This window comes from Molothrus aeneus, chromosome 3 (genome assembly GCF_037042795.1).
Source record: "Molothrus aeneus isolate 106 chromosome 3, BPBGC_Maene_1.0, whole genome shotgun sequence".
NCBI classification, from domain to species: domain Eukaryota; kingdom Metazoa; phylum Chordata; class Aves; order Passeriformes; family Icteridae; genus Molothrus; species Molothrus aeneus.
The window spans coordinates 111,692,914-111,714,039 of NC_089648.1; the positions used below are offsets into that span (position 1 = coordinate 111,692,914).

At 55.7% G+C, this 21,126-nt stretch overlaps 1 protein-coding gene across 1 annotated transcript; it reads right to left on the reverse strand.

The window, feature by feature from the left end:
- On the reverse strand, positions 1-14,365 carry ZNF395 (zinc finger protein 395). The gene is made up of 9 exons (XM_066546161.1): positions 14,030-14,365; positions 11,371-11,510; positions 10,030-10,124; positions 7,821-8,629; positions 7,644-7,744; positions 5,884-6,190; positions 4,514-4,597; positions 2,715-2,824; positions 1-2,631 (listed from the first exon to the last, which is right to left on the reverse strand). Exons 1-9 carry the CDS (start codon positions 14,363-14,365, stop codon positions 2,520-2,522), a joined length of 2,094 nt encoding a protein of 697 aa, XP_066402258.1. The 3' UTR covers positions 1-2,519.
- Between the last annotated feature and the right edge of the window lie 6,761 nt (positions 14,366-21,126).

The window sequence follows — 21,126 nt, forward strand, 5'->3', positions numbered from 1 at the left end:
TCAGAGAAAATTCCTTTATTTCCTTAAAAATAGATCCCAGCACTTCTCTGGCTGCTGTAAAAAATGGACACCTCTTACCTCGGTTTTTAAATTGGTTTTTGTTTGGTTTTTATCCATAAAAATAATGTTTGGAAGACTGAGGAGAGCAGGTGGGAAAGGGAGGGAGAATTCCTCGGGAATGAGTGGGAATTGAGGGGGAGATTTCTGAGGGAATTCCCAGATTTCTGAGGGAATTCCCAGATTCCTGAGGGCATTCCCAGATTTTCTGAGGGAATTCCCAGATTTTCTGAGGGCATTTCCAGATTTTCTGAGGGAATTCCCAGATTCCTGAGGGAAATTCTGCGGGAATTTCCAGATTTTCCTGAGGGAATTCCCCAGATTCCTGAGGAAATACGCAAATTTTCTGAGGGAACTCCCAAATTTCTGAGGAAATTCCCAAGTTCCTGAGGGAATTCCAGGTGGGAAAAGGGAAATATGGGGGTGGAATTCAGTCCCTGCTTGCAGCAATGAGGGATTCCTGGATTTCTGAAGGAATTCCCAAATTCCTGAGGGAATTCCCAAGTTCCTGAGGGAATTCCAGGTGGGAAAAGGGGAATATGGCAGCGAAATTCAGTCCCCGCTTGCAGCAATGGGGAGATTCCCAAATTCCTGAGGGAATTCCCAGATTTCTGAGAGAAGTCTCAAATTTCTGAGGAAATTCCCAAATTTCTGAAGGAATTCCAAGTGGGAAAAGGGGAATATGGGGGTGGAATTCAGCCCCTGCTTGCAGCAATGAGGGATTCCTGAAATTTCTGAGGGATTTTCTGCATTTTCTTAGAGGATTCCCAAATTTCTTCAGGAAATTCCCAAATTCCTGAGGGAATTCTTGGATTTCTGAGGGAAGTTCTGGATTTCTGAGGAAATTCCAGGCGGGAAAAGGGAAATATGGGGGCAAAATTCAGTCCTTGCTTGCAGCAATGAGGGATTCCCAAATTCCTGAGGGAATTCCCAAATTCCTGAGGAAATTCCCAAATTTCGGAAGGAATTCCAAGTGGGAAAAGGGGAATATGGGGGCAGAATTCAGCCCCTGCTTGCAACAATGAGGGATTCCTGAAATTTCTGAGGGAATTTCTGGATTTCTGAGGGAACTCCCAAATTTCTGAGGGAATTTCCAGATTTTCTTAGAGGATTCCCAAATTTCTTCAGGAAATTCCCAAATTCCTGAAGGAATTCCTGGATTTCTGAGGGAATTACAGGTGGGGAAAGGGGAATATGGCAGCAAAATTCAGTCCCCGCTTGCAACAACGTGAAAATTCCCAAATTTCCGAGCAAATTCCCAAATCCATGAGGAAATTCTCCGATTTCTGAGGGAACTCCCAAATTTCTGAGGGAATTCCCAAGTTCCTGAGGGAATTCAGGTGGGAAAAGGGGAATATGGCAGCGAAATTCAGTCCCCGCTTGCAGCAATGGGGAGATTCCCAAATTCCTGAGGGAATTCCCAGATTTCTGAGAGAAGTCTCAAAATTCTGAGGAAATTCCCAAATTTCTGAAGGAATTCCAAGTGGGAAAAGGGGAATATGGGGGTGGAATTCAGCCCCTGCTTGCAACAATGAGGGATTCCTGAAATTTCTGAGGGAATTTCTGGATTTCTGAGGGAACTCCCAAATTTCTGAGGGAATTCCCAGATTTTCTGAGGGGATTCCCAAATTTCCTGACGAAATTCCCAAATTCCTGAAGGAATTCCTGGATTTCTGAGGGAATTAGAGGTGGGGAAAGAGGAATATGGCAGCGAAATTCAGTCCCCGCTCGCAACAACGTGAAAATTGCCAAATTTCCGAGGAAATTCCCAAATTCATGAGGAAATTATCTGATTTCTGAGGGAACTCCCAAATTTCTGAGGGAATTTCCAGATTTTCTGAGGGGATTCCCAAATTTCCTGAGGAAATTCCCAAATTCCTGAGGGAATTCTTGGATTTCTGAGGGAAGTTCTGGATTTCTGAGGAAATTCCAGGTGGGAAAAGGGGAATATGGCAGCGAAATTCAGTCCCTGCTTGCAGCAGTGAGGGATTCCTGGATTTCTGAGGGATTTTCTTGATTTCTGAGGGAACTCCCAAATTTCTGAGGGGATTTTCTGAGGGGATTCCCAAATTTCCTGACGAAATTCCCAAATTCCTGAAGGAATTCCTGGATTTCTGAGGGAATTACAGGTGGGAAAAGGGGAATATGGCAGCGAAATTCAGTCCCCGCTCGCAACAACGTGAAAATTCCCAAATTTCCGAGCAAATTCCCAAATCCATGAGGAAATTCTCCGATTTCTGAGGGAACTCCCAAATTTCTGAGGGAATTCCCAAGTTCCTGAGGGAATTCAGGTGAGAAAAGGGGAGTATGGCAGCGAAATTCAGTCCCCGCTTGCAGCAATGGGGAGATTCCCAAATTCCTGAGGGAATTCCCAGATTTCTGAGGGAACTCTCAGATTCCTGAGGAAATTCCCAAGTTCCTGAGGGAATTCCAGGTGGGCAAAGGGGAATGCAGGTGGGAATTCAGTCCAGGAAGCGCTGGCAGGCCTTTTTCCAGCGGCACGCCGTGCACCACTGCTCCCGGTGCTCGATGCCGTAAACCTTGCGGCATTTCTTGGCTTCGCTGCGGATTTTTCTGGGAAAAGGGGAAATTTTGGGGGTTTTCTTGCCGGTGGGTTGAAGGATTTTGGGGGATTTGGGGGTTTTTTGGGGTCTTACCTGGTGGCGAGGGAGGCGCGGGGCGGGGAGGCCACGGGGAGCTGGGGCTGCAGCAATGGCGGCGGCTGAGGGGGCTGAGGGTCGCTGAGGCTGAGGGAGCGGCTTCGAGCCTGAGGGGGGGAAAGGGGCAAAAAGGGCAAAAAAGGGGAGAAAAAGGGGGAAAAAGGGATAAAAAGGGGGAAAAGGGGATTAAAAGGGGATTAAAAGGGGAAAAAAGGTCGAGGTGAGGGGTTTTGAGGGGTGTATGCAAAAGGGTGCTTGGCTGGAAAGGGGGGGAAGGGGGGGGAAAAAGGGCGGGAAAAAAAGAGCGGGAAGGGAGGAAAAAGGAGGAAAAAAGGAGGGAAAAAGAAGGAAAAAAGGGAAAAATGAGGGAAAAGGGAAGGAAAAGTGAAAGGAAAAGGAGAGGAAAAAGGAAGGAAAAAAGGAGGGGAAAAGGGAAGGAAAAGAGCGGGGAAAAGGAAGGGAAAAGGAGAGGAAATATGAAGGAAAAAGGACGGAGAAAACTAAGAAAAAATGGGGGAAGGGATGGAAAAAAGAGGAAAAAAATAAGGGAAAAGGAGAGGGGAAAAGGAGAGGAAGAAGGAAGGAAAAAAAGAGGGAAATAGGACTGAGAAAACTAGGAAGAAACAGGGGAAGGGGTGGAAAAAAGGAGGGAAATTGAGGGGAAGAAAAGAGGAGGAAGGGAGGGGGAAAAGGAGGAAAAAAGGGAAAAATGAGGAAAAAAGCAAGGAAAAAGGACTGAGAAACAAGGAAAAAAGGGTAGAAGGGATGGAAAAATGAGGGAGAAAGAAGGGAAAGAAGGAGGAGAAAAAATAGGGGAAATTGAGGAGAAAATGAGGAAAAAAGGGAAAAAGAACAGAGAAAAGGAAAAAAGGGGAAAGGGATGGAAAAAGGTAGAGAAAAAAGGCGGAAAAGGGGAAAATGAAGGGAAAATGAGGGAAAAAAAGGAGAGGAAAGGAGGGGAAAAGGAAGGGAAAAAGGATTGAGAAAACAAGGAAAAGGGGGGGAGGGGATGGAAAAAGGGAGGAAGAAAAGGAAAAGAGGAAGGGAAGAAAGAGGGGAAAATGGGGGAATTGAGGGAAAAAGGAGAAAAGGAGAGGAAAAAGAAGGGGAAAGGAGGGGAAAAAGAGGGAAAAGGAGGGGAAAAGGAGGGGAAAAGGAGAAAAAAAGAGGAAAAAGAAGGGGAAAAAGAGGGAAAAGGAGGGGAAAAGGAGGGGAAAAGGAGAAAAAAAGAGGAAAAAGAAGGGGAAAGGAGGGAAAAGGAGAGGAAAAGGAGGGGAAAAGAGGAAAAAGGAGGCACTGGCTCATGCAGGGCAGAGCTGGCACAGGTGGCACTCACCGGTGACAAGGAGGACAGGGGGGAGGTGGCACTCACTGGTGACAGGGACAGTGGCACTCAGGGAGGTGGCACTCAGGGAGGGGCAGGTGGCACTCAGGGAGAGGGAGGTGGCACTGAGGGAGGTGGCACTCACCGGTGGCAGGGGGAAGGTGGCACTCAGGGAGAGGGAGGTGGCACTGAGGGAGGTGGCACTGAGGGAGGTGGCACTCACCGGTGGCAGGGGGCAGGTGGCACTCAGGGAGAGGGAGGTGGCACTCAGGGAGGTGGCACTGAGGGAGGTGGCACTGAGGGAGGTGGCACTCACCGGTGGCAGGGGGCAGGTGGCACTCAGGGAGAGGGAGGTGGCACTCAGGGAGGTGGCACTGAGGGAGGTGGCACTCACCGGTGGCAGGGGGCAGGTGGCACTCAGGGAGAGGGAGGTGGCACTCAGGGAGGTGGCACTGAGGGAGGTGGCACTCACCGGTGGCAGGGGGCAGGTGGCAGTGGCCCAGCTGATGCTGGTGAAGATGTGGGGGGACACCGGGATCTGGATGGAGGGCAGAGCCTGGGGGCAGGAACGGGGACAGGCTCAGCTCTGGGAATGCCCCATTCCTGTGGGAATCTCCCATTCCTGTGGGAATCTCCCATTCCCTAGAAATCCTCCATTCCCTGGGAATCCCCCATTTCCATGGGAATTCCCCCATTCCCTGGAAATGCCCCATTCCATACAAATCCCTCATGGGAATCTCCCATTCCATTGGAACCCCCCATTCCCTGGAAATGCCCCATTCCCAGGAATCCCCCATTCCATGGAAATGCCCCATTCCCTGGAAATCCCCCACAGGAATCCCCCCTTCCCTGAGAATCCCCAGTTACTGTAGGAATCCCCCATTCCTGTGGGAATCTCCCATTCCCAAGAATCCCCCATTCCCAGGAATCCCCCATTCCCAAAAATCCCCCATTCCCAGGAATCCCCCATTCCTTGAGTTAGGGACAGGGACAGGGACGCAAATCCCTGAGTTTGGGACACCAGGGGGCAGGGATGGAAATCCCTGAGCTGGGGACAGGGACAGGGACACAAATCCTGGAATGTCCCCAGGGACATCCCCAGCCATGTCCCCATCTCTATCCCCAGCCACGTCCCCATGGACGTTCCTGTGATGTCCCCATGGATGTCCCCAGCTCTGACCCCAGCCGTGTCCCCATGGACATCCCCAGCTGTGTCCCAGCTCTGTCCCCAGCCATGTCCCCACAGATGACCCCATGGATGTCCCCAGCCATGTCCCAGCTCAATCCCCAGCTCTGTCCCTGTGATGTCCCCAGCTGTGACCCCATGGGTGTCCCCAGCCATGTCCCAGCTCTATCCCCAGCCATGTCCCCATGCTGTCCCCAGCTCTGTCCCCAGCCATGTCCCGGCTCAATCCCCGGCTCTGTCCCCAGCCCTGTCTCCAGGAATGTCCCCAATGTCCCAGCTCTGTCCCCAGCCATGTCCCAGCTCAATCCCCGGCTCTGTCCCCAGCTCTGTCCCCAGCCCTGTCTCCAGGAATGTCCCCAATGTCCCAGCTCTGTCCCCAGCCATGTCCCAGCTCTATCCCCAGCTCTGTCCCCAGCCATGTCTCCAGGAATGTCCCCAATGTCCCAGCTCTGTCCCCAGCTCTGTCCCCAGCCATGTCTCCAGGAATGTCCCCAATGTCCCAGCTCTGTCCCCAGCTCTGTCCCCAGCCATGTCTCCAGCCATATCCCCCAATGTCCCAGCTCTGTCCCCAGCCATATCCCCCCATGTCCCAGCGCTGTCCCCAGCCGTATCCCCCCATGTCCCAGCGCTGTCCCCAGGTGTCCCCGTGCTGTCACCTGGTAGGCGTGGTCGGCCTGGATGTGCCAGAAGGAGCCGGGCGGGGCCGAGTGGCTCAGGCCGGGCTGGCCGGGGCCGGGCTGGGTGAGCACGGGGACACAGCAGGACACGGCCCCGCTGGCACTGGGGACAGCGCTGGGGACAGCCCCGGGGACAGCGCTGGGGACAGCCGTGGGGACAGCCGTGGGGACAGCACCGGGGACAACGCTGGGGACAGCGGGCGGTGGCAGCTCCGGGGGCGGTGGCTCCTCCTCGGGCAGGCGCAGCTCCGTGAAATAGAAATCCTCCTCACGCTCCGAGCCAGCCCTGCTGGGGACAGGGGACAACACGGGGACAACACGGGGACAACAACAGAGGGACACAGGGACACGGGGACACCAACATAGGGACACGGGGACATGGGGACAGCAACAGAGGGACACGGGGATAGCAACAGAGGGAGACAGGGACATGGGAGATGACAACAGAAGGACATGGGGACACCAACACAGGGACACAGGGACATGGGGACAGCAACAGAAGGACATGGGGATAGCAACAGAGGGACACAGGGACATGGGGACAGCAACAGAAGGACATAGGGACAGCAAGAGAGGGAGACAGGAACATGGGAGATGACAACAGAGGGACACAGGGACAGCAACACAGGGACAGCAACAGAAGGACACGGGAACAGCAACAGAGGGACACAGGGACATGGGGACAGCAACAGAAGGACACGGGGACAGCAACAGAGGGACACAGGGACATGGGGACAGCAACAGAAGGACATGGGGACAGCAACAGAGGGACATGGGGACAGCAACAGAGGGACACAGGGACATGGGGACAGCAACAGAAGGACATGGGACAGCAACACAGGGACACAGGGACATGGGGACAGCAACAGAAGGACATGGGGACAGCAACACAGGGACACAGGGACATGGGAGATGACAACAGAGGGACACGGGTGACAATACAGGGACAGAGGTGACAGCAAAGGGACATGGTGACAACAACAGAGGGATGTGGGTGACAGAGAGACACAGGTGACAACACAGGGACACAGGTGACAACAACAGAAGGACACGGGTGACAACAAAGGACACAGATGACAAGAGAGAGGTGATGGCATCAGTGACATGGAATTGCCCATTTCCCGCAGGAACTGGGAATTCCAGAGGGACAAAGCCCACGGATTTGGGGAATTATCTGTGGGAGCATCTTTGGGACGGGGAATTGTGGGGATGTCGGGAATTCTGGGATGGGGAATTGTGGGGACGTTGGGAATTCTGGGATGGGGAATGTTGGGAATTGTGGGAATTCTGGGATGGGGAATTGTGGGAACGTAGGGAATGTTGGGAATGTTGGGAATTCTGGGATGGGGAATTGTGGGAATGTTGGGAATGTCGGGAATGTTGGGAATTCTGGGATGGGGAATTGTGGGAATGTTGGGAATTCTGGGATGGGGAATTGTGGGAATGTAGGGAATGTCGGGAATGTTGGGAATTCTGGGATGGGGAATTGTGGGGATGTAGGGAATTCTGGGATGGGGAATTGTGGGAATGTAGGGAATGTTGGGAATGTTGGGAATTCTGGGATGGGGAATTGTGGGGATGTAGGGAATTCTGGGATGGGGAATTGTGGGGATGTTGGGAATGTTGGGAATTCTGGGATGGGGAATTGTGGGAATGTTGGGAATTCTGGGACGGGGAATTGTGAGAATGTTGGGAATGTCGGGAATGTTGTGGATCCCGGGACGCCGCCGGTGCCTCACCGCAGGTGCTGGGAGCGCACGTGGCGCCGGATGCCGACCCCGGAGCGCAGCACGCGGCCACAGCCGGGCCACAGGCACTGGAACAGCACCCGCCACGGGCCCTGGGGACAACAGCAACGTCACACGGCATGGGGACACCGTCACCGCGCCCGGGGACACCGTGACGCCGGCACCCACCTTCCTCCGTCGCGGCGCGCGCTCGTCCGGCACCGAGGGCTCGGGGTCGGTGTCGCAGCCGCCGTCGCTCGGAGGGGACACGGGGACAGCGCCAGCACGGCGGGGAGGGGACACGGGGACAGTGCCAGCGCAGTGGGGAGGGGACACGGTGGCACTGCTGGGACAATGAGGAGGGGATGTGGTGGCAGTGCCAGGGTAGTAAAAAGGGGACACGGTGACACTGCTGGGACAATGAGGAGGGGACGTGGTGGCAGTGCCAGCGCGGTGGGGAGGGGACACAGTGACAGCGCCAGCACAGTGAGATGGGGATGTGATGGTGGCACTGCCAGGGCCGTGGGGAGGGGACACGGTGGCACTGCTGGGACAGTGAGGGGGGGACATGGTGGCACTGCCAGGGTAGTAAAAAGGGGACACGGTGGCACTGCCGGGACAATGAGGAGGGGACGCAGTGGCACTGCTGGGACAGTGGGGAGGGGACATGGTGTCACCACTGGGACAGTGAGGAGGGGACATGGTGGCAGCATCTGGACAATGAGGAGGGGACACAGTGGCACTGCCAGGGTAGTACGGAGGGGACGCGGTGACACTGCCACCACAGTGGAGAGGGGACGCGGTGGCACTGCCACCACGGTGAGGAGGGGACAGGGTGGCAGCATCAGGGTAGTAAGGAGGGGAGGGGGTGACACTGCTGGGACAGCGGGGAGGGGACGCGGTGGCACTGCCAGCGCTGCTCCAGTGGCCGCTGGTGCTGCTGCTGCTGTCTGAGATGTCCCCGCTGTCCCTCCAGGGGTCACCGGCCACCTGCGAGGCTGAGAGAGGGGACACGGTGCCATTGTCACCCTGGGGACAACCGAGTCCCTGAGGGGACACTGCCTCTGTCACCTCAGGGACAGCTGAACTCCCATGGGGACACGGTGCCATTGTCACTGAGGGGACATGGGGACATCTGAACCCCTGAGGGGACACTGGGCCGCTAAGACCCTGCAGGGATACAGGGCCACTGTCACCTCGGGGACAGAGGGACAGCAGAACTCCAGAGGGGACACGGCGCCATTGTCACCTCCTGGGGACAGCCAAACCCCTGGGGGGACACTGCCACTGTCACCTCAGGGCCATGGTGCCATTGTCACCTTGGGGACACAGTGCCACTGTCACCTCAGGGACATGGTGACATTGTCACCTCCTGGGGACAGCCAAACCCCTGGGGGGACACTGCCACTGTCACCTCAAGGACATGGCACCATTGTCACCTCTTGGGGACACGGTGCCACTGTCACCTCAGGGACATGGTGACATTGTCACCTCTTGGGGACACGGTGCCACTGTCACCTCAGGGACATGGTGACATTGTCACCTCCTGGGGACAGCCAAAGCCTTAAGGGGACACTGCCACTGTCACCTCAGGGACACGGCGCCATTGTCACCTTGGGGACACAGTGCCAGTCACCTCAGGAACAACGTCCTTCTTCCGGAACCCAGCTCCGCCCAGAACTTTGTCCCCTTGGTGCCACCCCCAGCTTTGTCCCCCCTGTGTCACCCCCAGCTTCATCCCCTCGGTGCCACCCCCAGGTTTGTCCCCTCTGTGCCACCCCCAGGTTTGTCCCCTCTGTGCCACCCCCAGGTTTGTCCCCCCTGTGTCACCCCCCAGGTTCGTCCCCTCTGGAATTCCCTGGGATCAGGGCGCAGCCAGGGGGGATTGGGATTTGTCCCAGCTTGTTCCAGGCTGGATTTCGGGAATAATTTTTGCCCCACTCCTGAGGAATTCCCAATCCCTGCGGAGGTGGCACCTGGGGACAGGGATCTGGAATTCCCTGGCACTGGGATTTCTCCCGGGGAACAGCCAGAAGCTCTTCCAGGAGAAGTTCAGGCTGGATTTTGGGAATTCCTTTACAGGAAGGCTTTCCCAGGGAGGTTTGGAATCCCCATTCCCAGAGGAATTCCCAATCCCCTGTGGAAGTGGCACTTGGGGACACGGATCTGCAATTCCCAGACAGGAGGAATTGGGATTTCTCCCAAATATTTTTTTTCCAGGTTGGATTTTGGGAACAAATTCCCTCCCCGCTCCCAGCAGAATCCCAAATCCCACTCCCATTTCCCCGCCCCGTGCCGTTCCCATATCCCACAGCCCCGGCGCCTCCCACCCCCGATCCCCGGCATTCCCGGGCCGTTCCGGGATGGGATTTTTTGGGAATTTCGGGGAGTGACTCACGGGGGCTGCGGGGCTGCAGGGCGGGGCTGCAGGACAGGCTGGTCAGCACCAGCGCCGCCACCATCTCGTCCATCTCCACGGCCGCCTCCGGCCTCCTGGTCCCGGAAAAACATCGGGAAAAACCTCGGGAACGACCCCCGGAGAGCCAAAATGTCCCCCCCAAAACGCACGCCGGGAAGGAGGGTGGGAAAAGGAAGGGAAAATCCTGGAATTGCTGAGGGGAAGAGGCCGAAGGAAGGGGAGCCCCAGGAAGGGGAGCCGTCCATGAGGTGATCAGGGATTGGGGACGGAAATTGGGGAATTCTGGGATTTGGGACTGAAATCGGGAATCGCAGGATTTGGGGTTCAAAGGGGGAATCCCAGGATTTGAGACTGAAATTGGGGAATGCCAGGATTTGGGATCCAAACGGGGCAATCCCAAGCACAGAAACTCTGGGGATATCCCAGGATTTGAGATTGAAATTGGGGAATGCCAGGATTTGGGATCCAAACTGGGGAATCACAGGTGGAGAAAGTCTGGGATATCCCAGGATTTGGGATCTCAATTGGGGAATTCCAGGATTTGGGATCCAATCCAGGGAATCTCACATGGATATCTGGGATATCCCAGGATTTGGGATTCAAACTGGGCATCTCAGGATCTGGGATCCAAATTGGGGAATCACAGGTGGAAAAAGTCTGGGATATCCCAGGATTTGGGATCTCAACTGGGGAATTCCAGGATTTGGGATTCAAACTGGGCAATCCCGGGATTTGGGATTCCAATGGGGAATCCCAGGATTTTGGATGCACATTGGGGAATTCCAGGATTTGGGATCCAAAATGGGGAATCTCAGGATTTGGGATCCAAATTGGGGAACTCCAGGACTTAGGATTCAAATTGGGAATCCCAGATTTGGGATCCAAACTGGGGAATTCCAGGATTTGGGACCCAAACTGGAGAATCCCAGGTTTTGGGAGATCCAAACTAGGAAATCTTGGGATCTGGGATCCAGATTGGGAATCAAAGGTGGAGAAACTCTGGGATATCCCAGGATCTGGGATCCAAATTGGGGAATTCCAGGATTTGGGATCCAAAGCAGGGATATCTCAGGATCCGGGATCTAAATTTGGAATCCCAGGCACAGAAACTCTGGGATATCCCAGGATTTGGGACCCAAACTGGGGACTCTCAGGCACAGAAACTTTGGGATATCTCAGGATCTGGGATCCAAATTGGGGAATTCCAGGATTTGGGATCCAAACTGGGGAATCCCAGACGCAGGAACTCTGGGATATCCCAGGATTTGTGACCCAGACTGGGGGGGATCCCAGGATCCGGGACCGGGAACAGGCACGGACCTTTTGGGAACGTCGATGCTGCAGGACCTGGATCTCTCGGGAACGCCGGAGCCGGGCGGGGCCGGGGCCTGGGGCGGCTCCCGCTCCCTCCAGCGCGCCGGGAACGCCGGGATCTGCTCATCCAGGGGGCTCAGGAGCACCTGGAAAAGGGCCGGGATGGCTTTGGGATCCTCCTCGGGGATCAGGGATCCTCCTGCCCTGCGGGGCTGGGCTTTCACACTGCCGGGGCGATCCCAAAAAAATCTGCTCTGCCCACGCCCCCAGAAATCCCAGATCCAGGGGTTTCCACCCTCAGCGATTCCCAGGTTGGACAATCCCGGGAACTCCAGCAATTCCCAGCCCCGGGATCCAACTGGAATGGCAAATTCACAGATTTTTGGGGCGCGTCCGTGAATTTTTCCGGAAGCCACTGATTCTCGTTTGGGAATGGGAGACTGAATTCCCTTGGGATTGGAACTGGGAGATTGAATTCCCTTGGGATTGGAATTGGGAGATTGAATTCCCTTGGGATTGGGAGGTTTGATTCCCTCGGGGTTGGAATGTGGGAACTTTGAATTCCTTTGGGACTGGAATTGGGGGATTGGATTCCTTTGGGATTGGAATGTGGCGACTCTAATTCCTTTGGGATTGGGAGACTGAATTCCCTTTGCGACTGGAACGTGGGAGGTTTGATTCCTTTGGGATTGGAATATGAGGACTCTAATTCCTTTGGGACTGGAACTGGGGGGATTGGATTCCTTTGGGATTGGAATGTGGGGGATTTGATTCCCTTGGGATTGAAACTGGCAGATTGAATTCCCTTGGGATTGGGAGATTTGATTTCTTCGGGATTGGAATTGGGAGACCGAACTCCCTCGGAGTTGAAATGTGGGAACTTTGATTCCTTTGGGATCGGGATTGGGAGGCTGAATTCCTTTGGGATTGGAATGTGGGGGATTTCATTCCCTCAGGACTGGGAGACTGAGTTCCCTCGGAATTGGGAGATTCAATTCCCTCGGGGCTGAAATGTGGGAACTTTAATTCCTTTGGGATTGGATCTGGGAGATCGAATTTCCCCGGGGTTGGGATCTTGAATTCCTTTGGGACTGGAATGCGGGGGATTTTATTCCCTTAGGATTGGGACTGGGGGATTGGATTCCCTTGGGACTGGAATGTGGGAACTTTAATTGCATTGGGATTGGGAGATTGAATTCCCATGGGATTGGAATGTGGGGGATTTAATTCCCTCAGGACTGGGAGACGGAAATCCCTCGGAATTGGGAGATTGAATTCCCTTGGGATTGGAATGTGGGAACTTTGAGACTGGATTTGGGAGACTGAATTCCTTTAGGGATTGGAATGTGGGGGATTTGATTCCCTCAGGACTGGGAGACTGAAATCCCTTGGAACTGGGAGATCGAATTCCCTCGGGATTGGAATGTGGGAACTTTAATTCCTTTGGGATTGAAATGTGGGGGATTTTATTCCTTTGGGGTTGGGATTGGGGGATTTTATTCCCTTGGGATTGTAATTGGGAGACTGGATTCCCTTGGGATTGAAATGTGGCAGATTAAATTCCTTTGGGATTGGAACTGGGAGATTGAATTCCTTCGGGATTGGAACGTGGGGGATTTGATTGCCTTGGGATTGGAAGACTGAACTCCATTGGGATTGGGAGATCGAATTCCCCTGGGATTGGAATGTGGGGGATTGGATTACTTCGGGATTGGAATTGGGAGATTTGATTCCCTTGGGATTGGAATGTGGGAAATCTGATTCCCTTGGGATTGGAACTGGGGGACTGAATTCCATTGGCACTGAAACTGGGAGACTGAATTCTCTCAGGATTGGAATGTGGGAGATTGAATTCCCTCGGGACTGGAGTTGGGGGATTTGGTTCCTTTGGGATTGGGAACTTTAATTCCTTTGGGATCGGACCGTGGGGGATTCCATTCCCTTGGGATTGGAATTGGGAGCTTGAATTCCTTTGGGGTCGAAATGGAGGAGACTGAATTCCTTTGGAAATGGGAGACTGAATTACTCGGGATTGGGATGTGGGGGATTCGATTCCCTTGGGATTGGAATGTGGGAACTTTAATTCCTTTGGGATTGGAATGTGGGGGATTTGATTCCTTTGGGATTGGGACGTGGGGGATTTGATTCCTTTGGGATTGGAATGTGGGAACGTCAACTCCTCTGGGATTGGGATCTGGGGGATTTTATTCCTTTGGGATTGGGATGTGGGGGATACGATTCCTTTGGGATTGGGATGCAAACCCGGCAGCACCTCCCAGCAGGGAATTCCCCTGGATGTTCCCAAACCACCCTCAGCGGCGGCGCAGCACCGAGCGCACACTTTGGACCCTTTTCCTGGACAAAAACCCCACTTTTCCCTGGAATTTGGGATTCCTTGGAAAGAAATGGATTTCAGGATTCCACCAAAAACCCCCGAGAGCCGCAGATCCCCGCGGATTTTGGGGGAAATCCCCAATGGGATTTTGGGGGAAATCCCTGGGATTTTGGGGGAAATCCCCAATGGGATTTTGGGGGGAAATCCCCAATGGGATTTTGGGGGAAATCCCCAATGGATTTGGGGGAAATCCCCAATGGGATTTTGGGGGAAATCCCCAATGGGATTTTGGGGGAAATCCCCAATGGGATTTTGTCTCCCCGAGGGTACCTGTGGCTGCCCCCGCAGGGATCCGGGGTCGGGGGATCCGGGCCGGGGGATTCCGGGGTCGGGGATTCCGGGGGAGCCGGGCGGGAGCGCGGAAGGTTCCGGAAGGCGGGCGCCCAGCAGGGAGCGCTTCCCCAGGCGGCGCGGCAGCACCGGGGCCATGGCCGGGGACGGGCGGGCGGACGGACGGATCTGCCGACGGACGGACGGACACACGCGCGCTGCGAGGGCGGCACCCGCGGCTGGCACCGGGGGGGGGGGGGACAGACGGACGGACGGACGGGGGGACAGACGGACGGACACGGGGGCGGCACTGGGGACGTGGGGACAGACGGACATGGGGGGGCCATTGGGGGCGTGGGGACAGACAGACGGACATGGGGGGGCATTGGGGACGGGGGCGGTACAGACAGACACAAGACTGGCATTGGGGACAGACAGATGGACATGGGGGTGGCATTGGGGGCGTGGGGACAGACAGACGGACACGGGGGTGGCACTGGGGACAGACAGACGGACAAGGGGGTGGCACCCGGGGCTGGCACCAGGGACAGGGGGACAGACTGACACACACAGGGGTGGCACTGGGGACGTGGTGGCATTGGGGGCGTAGGGACAGACAGACAGACATGGGGATGACACCCAGAGCTGGCACTGGGGATGTGGGGACAGACGGACAGACTTTGGGCTGGCATTGGGGACAGACAGACGGACAACGGGGTGGCGCCCGGAGCTGGCACCAGGGACAGGGGGACGGACTGACGGACGTGGGGGTGGCACTGGGGACGTGGGGACAGACAGACGGACAAGGGGGGGGCATTGGGGATGGGGGGGGTACAGACAGACACAAGAGTGGCATTGGGGACAGACAGATGGACATGGGGGTGGCATTGGGGACAGACAGACGGACACGGGGATGGCACCCGGAGCTGGCACTGGGGATGTGGGGACAGACAGACAGACATGGGGGTGGCACTGGGGACATGGGGACAGACAGACGGACACGGGGGTGGCACTGGAGACGTGTGGACAGACAGACGGACACGGGAGTGGCACTGGGGACAGACAGACGGACATGGGGATGGCACCCGGAGCTGGCACTGGGGATGTGGGGACAGACAGACAGACACGGGGGTGGCACTGGGGACGTGTGGACAGACAGACGGACATGGGGGTGGCATCCAGAGCTGTCACTGGGCACAGAAACTCTGGGATATCCCAGGATGTGGGATCCAAACTGGGGAATTCCAGAATTTGGGATCCAAACTTTGGGATTTCATTTTCCCTCCTCCCCTCTTTCCTTCCCCCTCCGGCCCCGGCAGCCGGAGGGGAGGAAAAAAAAAAAAGGAAAAAAGGGAAAAAAGGAGAAAAAGGGGAAAAAAGAGGAAAAAGGGAAAAAAGGAAAAAAAGAAAAAAGAAAAAAGGAAAAAAGGAAAAAAGGGAAAAAAGGAAAAAAAGGGAAAAAGGAAAAAAGGGGGAAAAAGGAGGAAAAGGAAAAAAACAAGGAAACAAGGAAAAAAAGGGAAAAAAGGAAAAAAAGGAAAAAAGGAAAAAAGGAAAAAAGGGAAAAAGGAAAAAAAGGGAAAAAAGGGAAAAAAGGGGAAAAAGGGGAAAAAGGGAAAAAAAGGAAAAAAAGGAAAAAAGAAAAAAGGGGAAAAAGGGGGGAAAAAAGGGGAAAAAGGGGAAAAAAGGGGGAAAGAGGAAAAAGGAGAAAAAGGGGGGAAAGGAAAAAAAGGAAAAAAGGGGGGAACGGGGAAAAAGGAAAAAAAAGGAAAAAAAGGAAAAAAAAGGAAAAAAGGAAAAAAGGAAAAAAAAGAAGGGAAAAAAGAAGGGAAAAAAAAGGAAAAAAGAAAGGAAAAAAGAAGGGAAAAAAGGAGGGAAAAAAGGAAAACCCTGCCCCGAGCCAAATTCCCGGACATTCCAGAGGGTTTGAAAGGAGGAAAAAAAGGAAAACCCTGGCCCGAGGGAAATTCCCGGAGTTTCCAGCGGATTTTTGGAGGCCGGATCCCATCCCCGGCATGGCCGTGCTGAGAAATCCCCGCCCGATATCCCAAAAATCCCGGAGCCCCGTCCCGGCTGTTCCCAATCCATCGGATCCCAAATTATTCCGGGAGCGGGGTTGGGACCGAAAAAAAAGAAAAGAAAAACGGCAGCACCTCGTGGAGGTTTGGGAAAGGCGAGTTTGGAAAATGAGGAATGGAGAGAGGGAACGTCCTGGTAGATTTTGGGAATAAAAACCAATTTTTTGGCACCGATCCCACTCTGGGAAATACCAAAATCCTGGTTTTTTCCCTTTTTTTCAGCCTCACTCCGCACAACCACGAAGTCCAGGCTGTGACAGACCCCAGAGCAGGAGGACAAACCCACTTGGCCTCTCACGCTTCCCAAAATATCCTAAAAAAATCCCAAAAAAATTCCCCGCTCCGGCCCCAGCCACACACGTGAGCGGGGAGCGGGGGCTCCGCCGGTTTGCGGAATTTGGGGTTTTTTAAATCAAAAATTCAAAGACCCCAAAAGCGACCCGAACTCCCCGCGAGTCAAAGCTCCCGGAACGGGAGATCCCGAAAGTTTCCTCCTGGATTTTGCCCTCCCTGAGTGAAATTATTCCAGGTCGGGGGAAGAAAATCGGGATTTTTTTTTTGGAGGAGGAGGAGGAGGAGGAGCCAGCGAGGGTGGAGGAAGGAGAGGGAGAGAGAGCTTGGAGTCAGGGCGGGATGGATCCAGGGATTCCTGGATCCGTGAATTCCTGAATTCCTGGATCCCTGAATTCCTAGATCCGTGAATTCCTGGATCCGTGGATTCCCGGATTCCTGGATCCGTGAATTCCTGAATTCCTGGATCCATGGATTCCTGAATTCCTGGATCCCTGAACTCCTGGATCTGTGAATCCCTGGATCCGTGAATTCCTGGATCCGTGGATCCGTGGATTCCTGGATCCATGAATTCCTGAATTCCTGGATCCGTGGATTCCTGGATTCCTGGATCCATGAATTTCTGGATCCACAGATTCCTGGATCTGTGAATTCCTGGATCCATGGATTCCCGAATCCCTGGATCTGTGAATTCCTGAATTCCTGGATCCATGGATTCCTGAATTCCTGGATCCGTGGATTCCCGAATCCCTGGATCTGTGAATTCCTGAATTCCTGAATTCCTGGATCCATAAATTCCTGGATCCGTGGATTCCCGGATTCCTGGATCCATGGATTCGTGGATGCGTGCATTCCTGGATCCGTGAATTCCCGAATTCCTGGATCCGTGAATTCCCGAATTCCTGGATCCATGAATTCCTGGATCCATGGACTCATGGATCTGTGAATTCCCGAATTCCTGGATTTCTGGATCCATTAATTCCTGGATCCCTGGATTCCTGAATTCCTGGATTCCTGAATTCCTGGATTCCTGAATTCCTGGATCCGTGGATTCCTGGATTCCTGGATCCATGAATTTCTGGATCCACAGATTCCTGGATCTGTGAATTCCTGGATCCGTGGACTCCCGAATCCCTGGATCCGTGAATTCCTGAATTCCTGATCCATGGATTCCTGAATTCCTGGATCCATGGATTCCTGAATTCCTGGATCCGTGAATTCCTGAATTCCTGGATCCGTGGATTCCTGGATTCCTGGATCCATGAATTTCTGGATCCACAGATTCCTGGATCTGTGAATTCCTGGATCCGTGGACTCCCGAATCCCTGAATCCGTGAATTCCTGAATTCCTGATCCATGGATTCCTGAATTCCTGGATCCATGGATTCCTGAATTCCTGGATCCGTGGATTCCCGGATTCCTGGATCCATGGATTCGTGGATGCGTGCATTCCTGGATCCGTGAATTCCTGAATTCCTGGATCCATGAATTCCCGGATTCCTGGATCCATGAATTCCTGGATCCATGGACTCGTGGATCCGTGCATTCCCGAATTCCTGGATTTCTGGATCCATTAATTCCTGGATCCGTGAATTCCCGGATTCCTGGCTCCATGAATTCCCGGCTCCATGGATTGCGCGTATTCCCGACCGCGGGGCACGTGGGGAAGGCGGCAAAGGAGGAGGAGGAGGAGGAGGAGGAAGAGGAGGAGGAGGAGCGGGAGAGCGCCCGGGCCTGGCGCGGAGGGAAGGCGGCACCGGGCAGGGCACGTGCGCGGGGCGGGGGACACGGACGGACGGACGGACGGAGGGAGGGACACGGAGCCGGACCGGGACCGGGCTGGGATGGGACGGGAGGAGGGAATACGGACAGCGAGGAGAGGACCGGGATTGGGGGGGGGACAGACGGACAGCGGGACTGGGGGGACGGACAGCGGGACTGGGGGGGGACAGACAGACAGCGGGACTCGGTGACAAACAGCGGGACGGGAGGGGACAGACAGCAGGCAGGGAGTGCCGGGAGGGAGGACGGGGGACACGGACACCGGGCAGGGAATGCCGGGGGGGACACGGACACCGGGCAGGGAATGCCGGGGGGGGTTACATGGACACCGGGCAGGGAATGCCGGGGGGGGTTACATGGACACCGGGCAGGGAATGCCGGGGGCGACACGGACACCGGGATAGGAATGCCCCGAGATGGGCGGGACACGGACACCGGGCAGGGAATGCCGGGGGGGGTACATGGACACCGGGCAGGGAATGCCGGGGGGGGTTACATGGACACCGGGCAGGGAATGCCGCGGGGGGGGGGGTACACGGACGCCGGACAGGCCCCCCGAGGATGCCCCGAGCAGGACCCGGGGAAGGCGCTGCGCTCACCGGGACCGGCAGGACCGGCTCGGCAGAACCGGCTGCCCCCCACCCCACCCCGGCCCGGCTCGGTCCCCGCTCACCTGCGGCTGTTTTGAAACGCTCCCGGTTGCCGGCCCCGGGCTGCAGCCGCGCCGGGCCGGGCGGGGCGGGGGCGGGGCCGCGGCCGGGCGGGAACCGCCGCTCCCGCGCGCGGGGTTTTTTTTTTTTTAATTATTTTTTTTTCCCCTAATTTTTTTTTTTCCTTTCCCCCCCCCCCCCTTCCCCGCTCAGCCAGGAAGGGAAGGAGGAGGAAGAAGAAGGAGAATGAGGGGAGGAAGCCGAGCCCGCCGCCACTCACCGCGCCCCGCTCCGAGCCTCGCCGAGCCGCCGGCCGGGTTAAAGCTCCCGGGGCCGGGCTGGTGTAAACAACCTCTCCCCACATGCTCGGCCCCTTCCTGCGCATTGGCTCCGCCGCTGCCTCTCCGTGCAACGCCCCCGCCGGCCCCGGCCCCGGCCCCGCCGGGCTCCGCCGGCCCGGCCCGGGATGGCCGCGGGGCGAGGAGGGGGAGCCGGGAGGGGCTGCGGGCCCTCGTTCTGCCCTCTCCTCACTCTCCTCTCTCTCCTCGTTCTCCCCCTGCTTCTCTTCCCTCGTTCCTCCCTCACTCTCCCTTGGTTCTCCCCCCCCCGTTCTCCCCTCGTTCCCCCCGCTCTCTCCCCTCATTCTCCCCTTGCTCTCCCCTCGTTCTCCCCCAGCTTCTCTTCCCTCGCTCTCCCCTCCTTCCCCCCCTTCTCTCTCCCCTCGTTCTCCCCCTGCTCTCCCCTCACTCTCCCTTGGTTCTCCCCATTTCTCCTCCCGGTTCTCCCCCTCGTTCTCCCCTCACTCTCCCCTCATTCTCCCCTCACTCTCCCCTCGTTCTCCCCCAGCTTCTCTCCCTGGTTCTCCCCCTCGTTCGCCCTTCTTTCCCCCCCTCATTCTCCCCTCACTCTCTCCTCGTTCCCCTCTCTCTCCCCTCATTCTCCCCCTGCTTCTCTTCCTGGTTCTCCCCCTCGTTCTCCCTTCTCTCCCCCCTCTCTCCTCGTTCTCCCACTTGTTCTCCCCTGCTGTCCCCTGCACTGTCCCGCTGCTCTCCCCTCATTCCTCCCCTTCCTCCCTCACTCTCCCCTCTTTCTCCCCCTGATCTCTCCTCACTCTCTCCTCGTTTTCCCCCTCGTTCTCCCCCCATTCTCCTCTCACTCTCCTCTCATTCCCCCCTCATTCTCCCTCTCATTCTCCTCTCACTCCACCCTCACTCTTCTCTCTTTTCCCCCTCTCCCTTCATTCTCTCCCCCTGCTTCTTCTCCCGGTTCTCCCCTCACTCTCCCCACGTTCCCCCCTCGCTTTCCCCTCACTCTCCCCCTGCTCTCCCCCATTTCTCTCCCGGTTCTCCCCACCCAGCCGGCCCGGGGGATGAGGCCCCGCAGCCTGCGGGCTCTGCTGTTTGGGCTCCGCTATTTGAGCTCTGCTGTTTGAGCTCCGCTGTTTGGGCTCCGCTGTTTGGGCTCCGCTGTTTGGGCTCTGCTGTTTGGGCTCTGCTGTTTGGGCTCCGCTATTTGAGCTCCGCTGTTTGGGCTCCGCTGTTTGGGCTCCGCTGTTTGGGCTCCGCTGTTTGGGCTCCGCTGTTTGAGCTCCGCTGTTTGAGCTCTGCTCTTTGGGCTCTGCTGTTTGGGCTCTGCTGTTTGGGCTCCGCTATTTGAGCTCTGCTGTTTGGGCTCCGCTGTTTGGGCTCCGCTGTTTGGGCTCCGCTGTTTGAGCTCCACGTTTGGGCTCTGCTCTTTGGGCTCTGCTGTTTACACCCAGGGCTCCCTGCTCGCTTTTTTGTCGCTTCCTGGGTTGGTTTGAGCTTTAAAAAGCTCGGGTTTAGCGATGGTTTAAGTTTGGGCCCTCCAAGCTTTTTTGCCTGTGTGGGGTTGGGACTCCCCTCCACACCCCTTTCCAAGGAACTGGGATCTTCCTGCACCCCCTTCCCACAGGATTGGGGTCCCTGTGATCCCATTCCCAAGGAATGGGGCTCCCCCTTTACCCCATTCCCAAGGGATTGGGGTCCCTGTCACCCCTTTCCCAAGGAAATGGGATCTTCCTGCACTTGATTTCCAAGGATTTGGGATCTTCACCATGATCCCATTCCCAAGGAAATGGGATCTTCCTACACCCCTTTCCCAAGGGATTGGGGTCCCCATGATCCCATTCCCAAGGAATTGGGATCTTCCTGCACCCCCTTCCCAAAGGGGGTAAAGGGCTTCCCTTTTACCCCATTCCTAAAGAATTGGGCTCCCCCTTGACCCCATTCCCAAGGATTTGGGCTCTCCCTTTACCCCATCCCAAGGATTTGGGCTC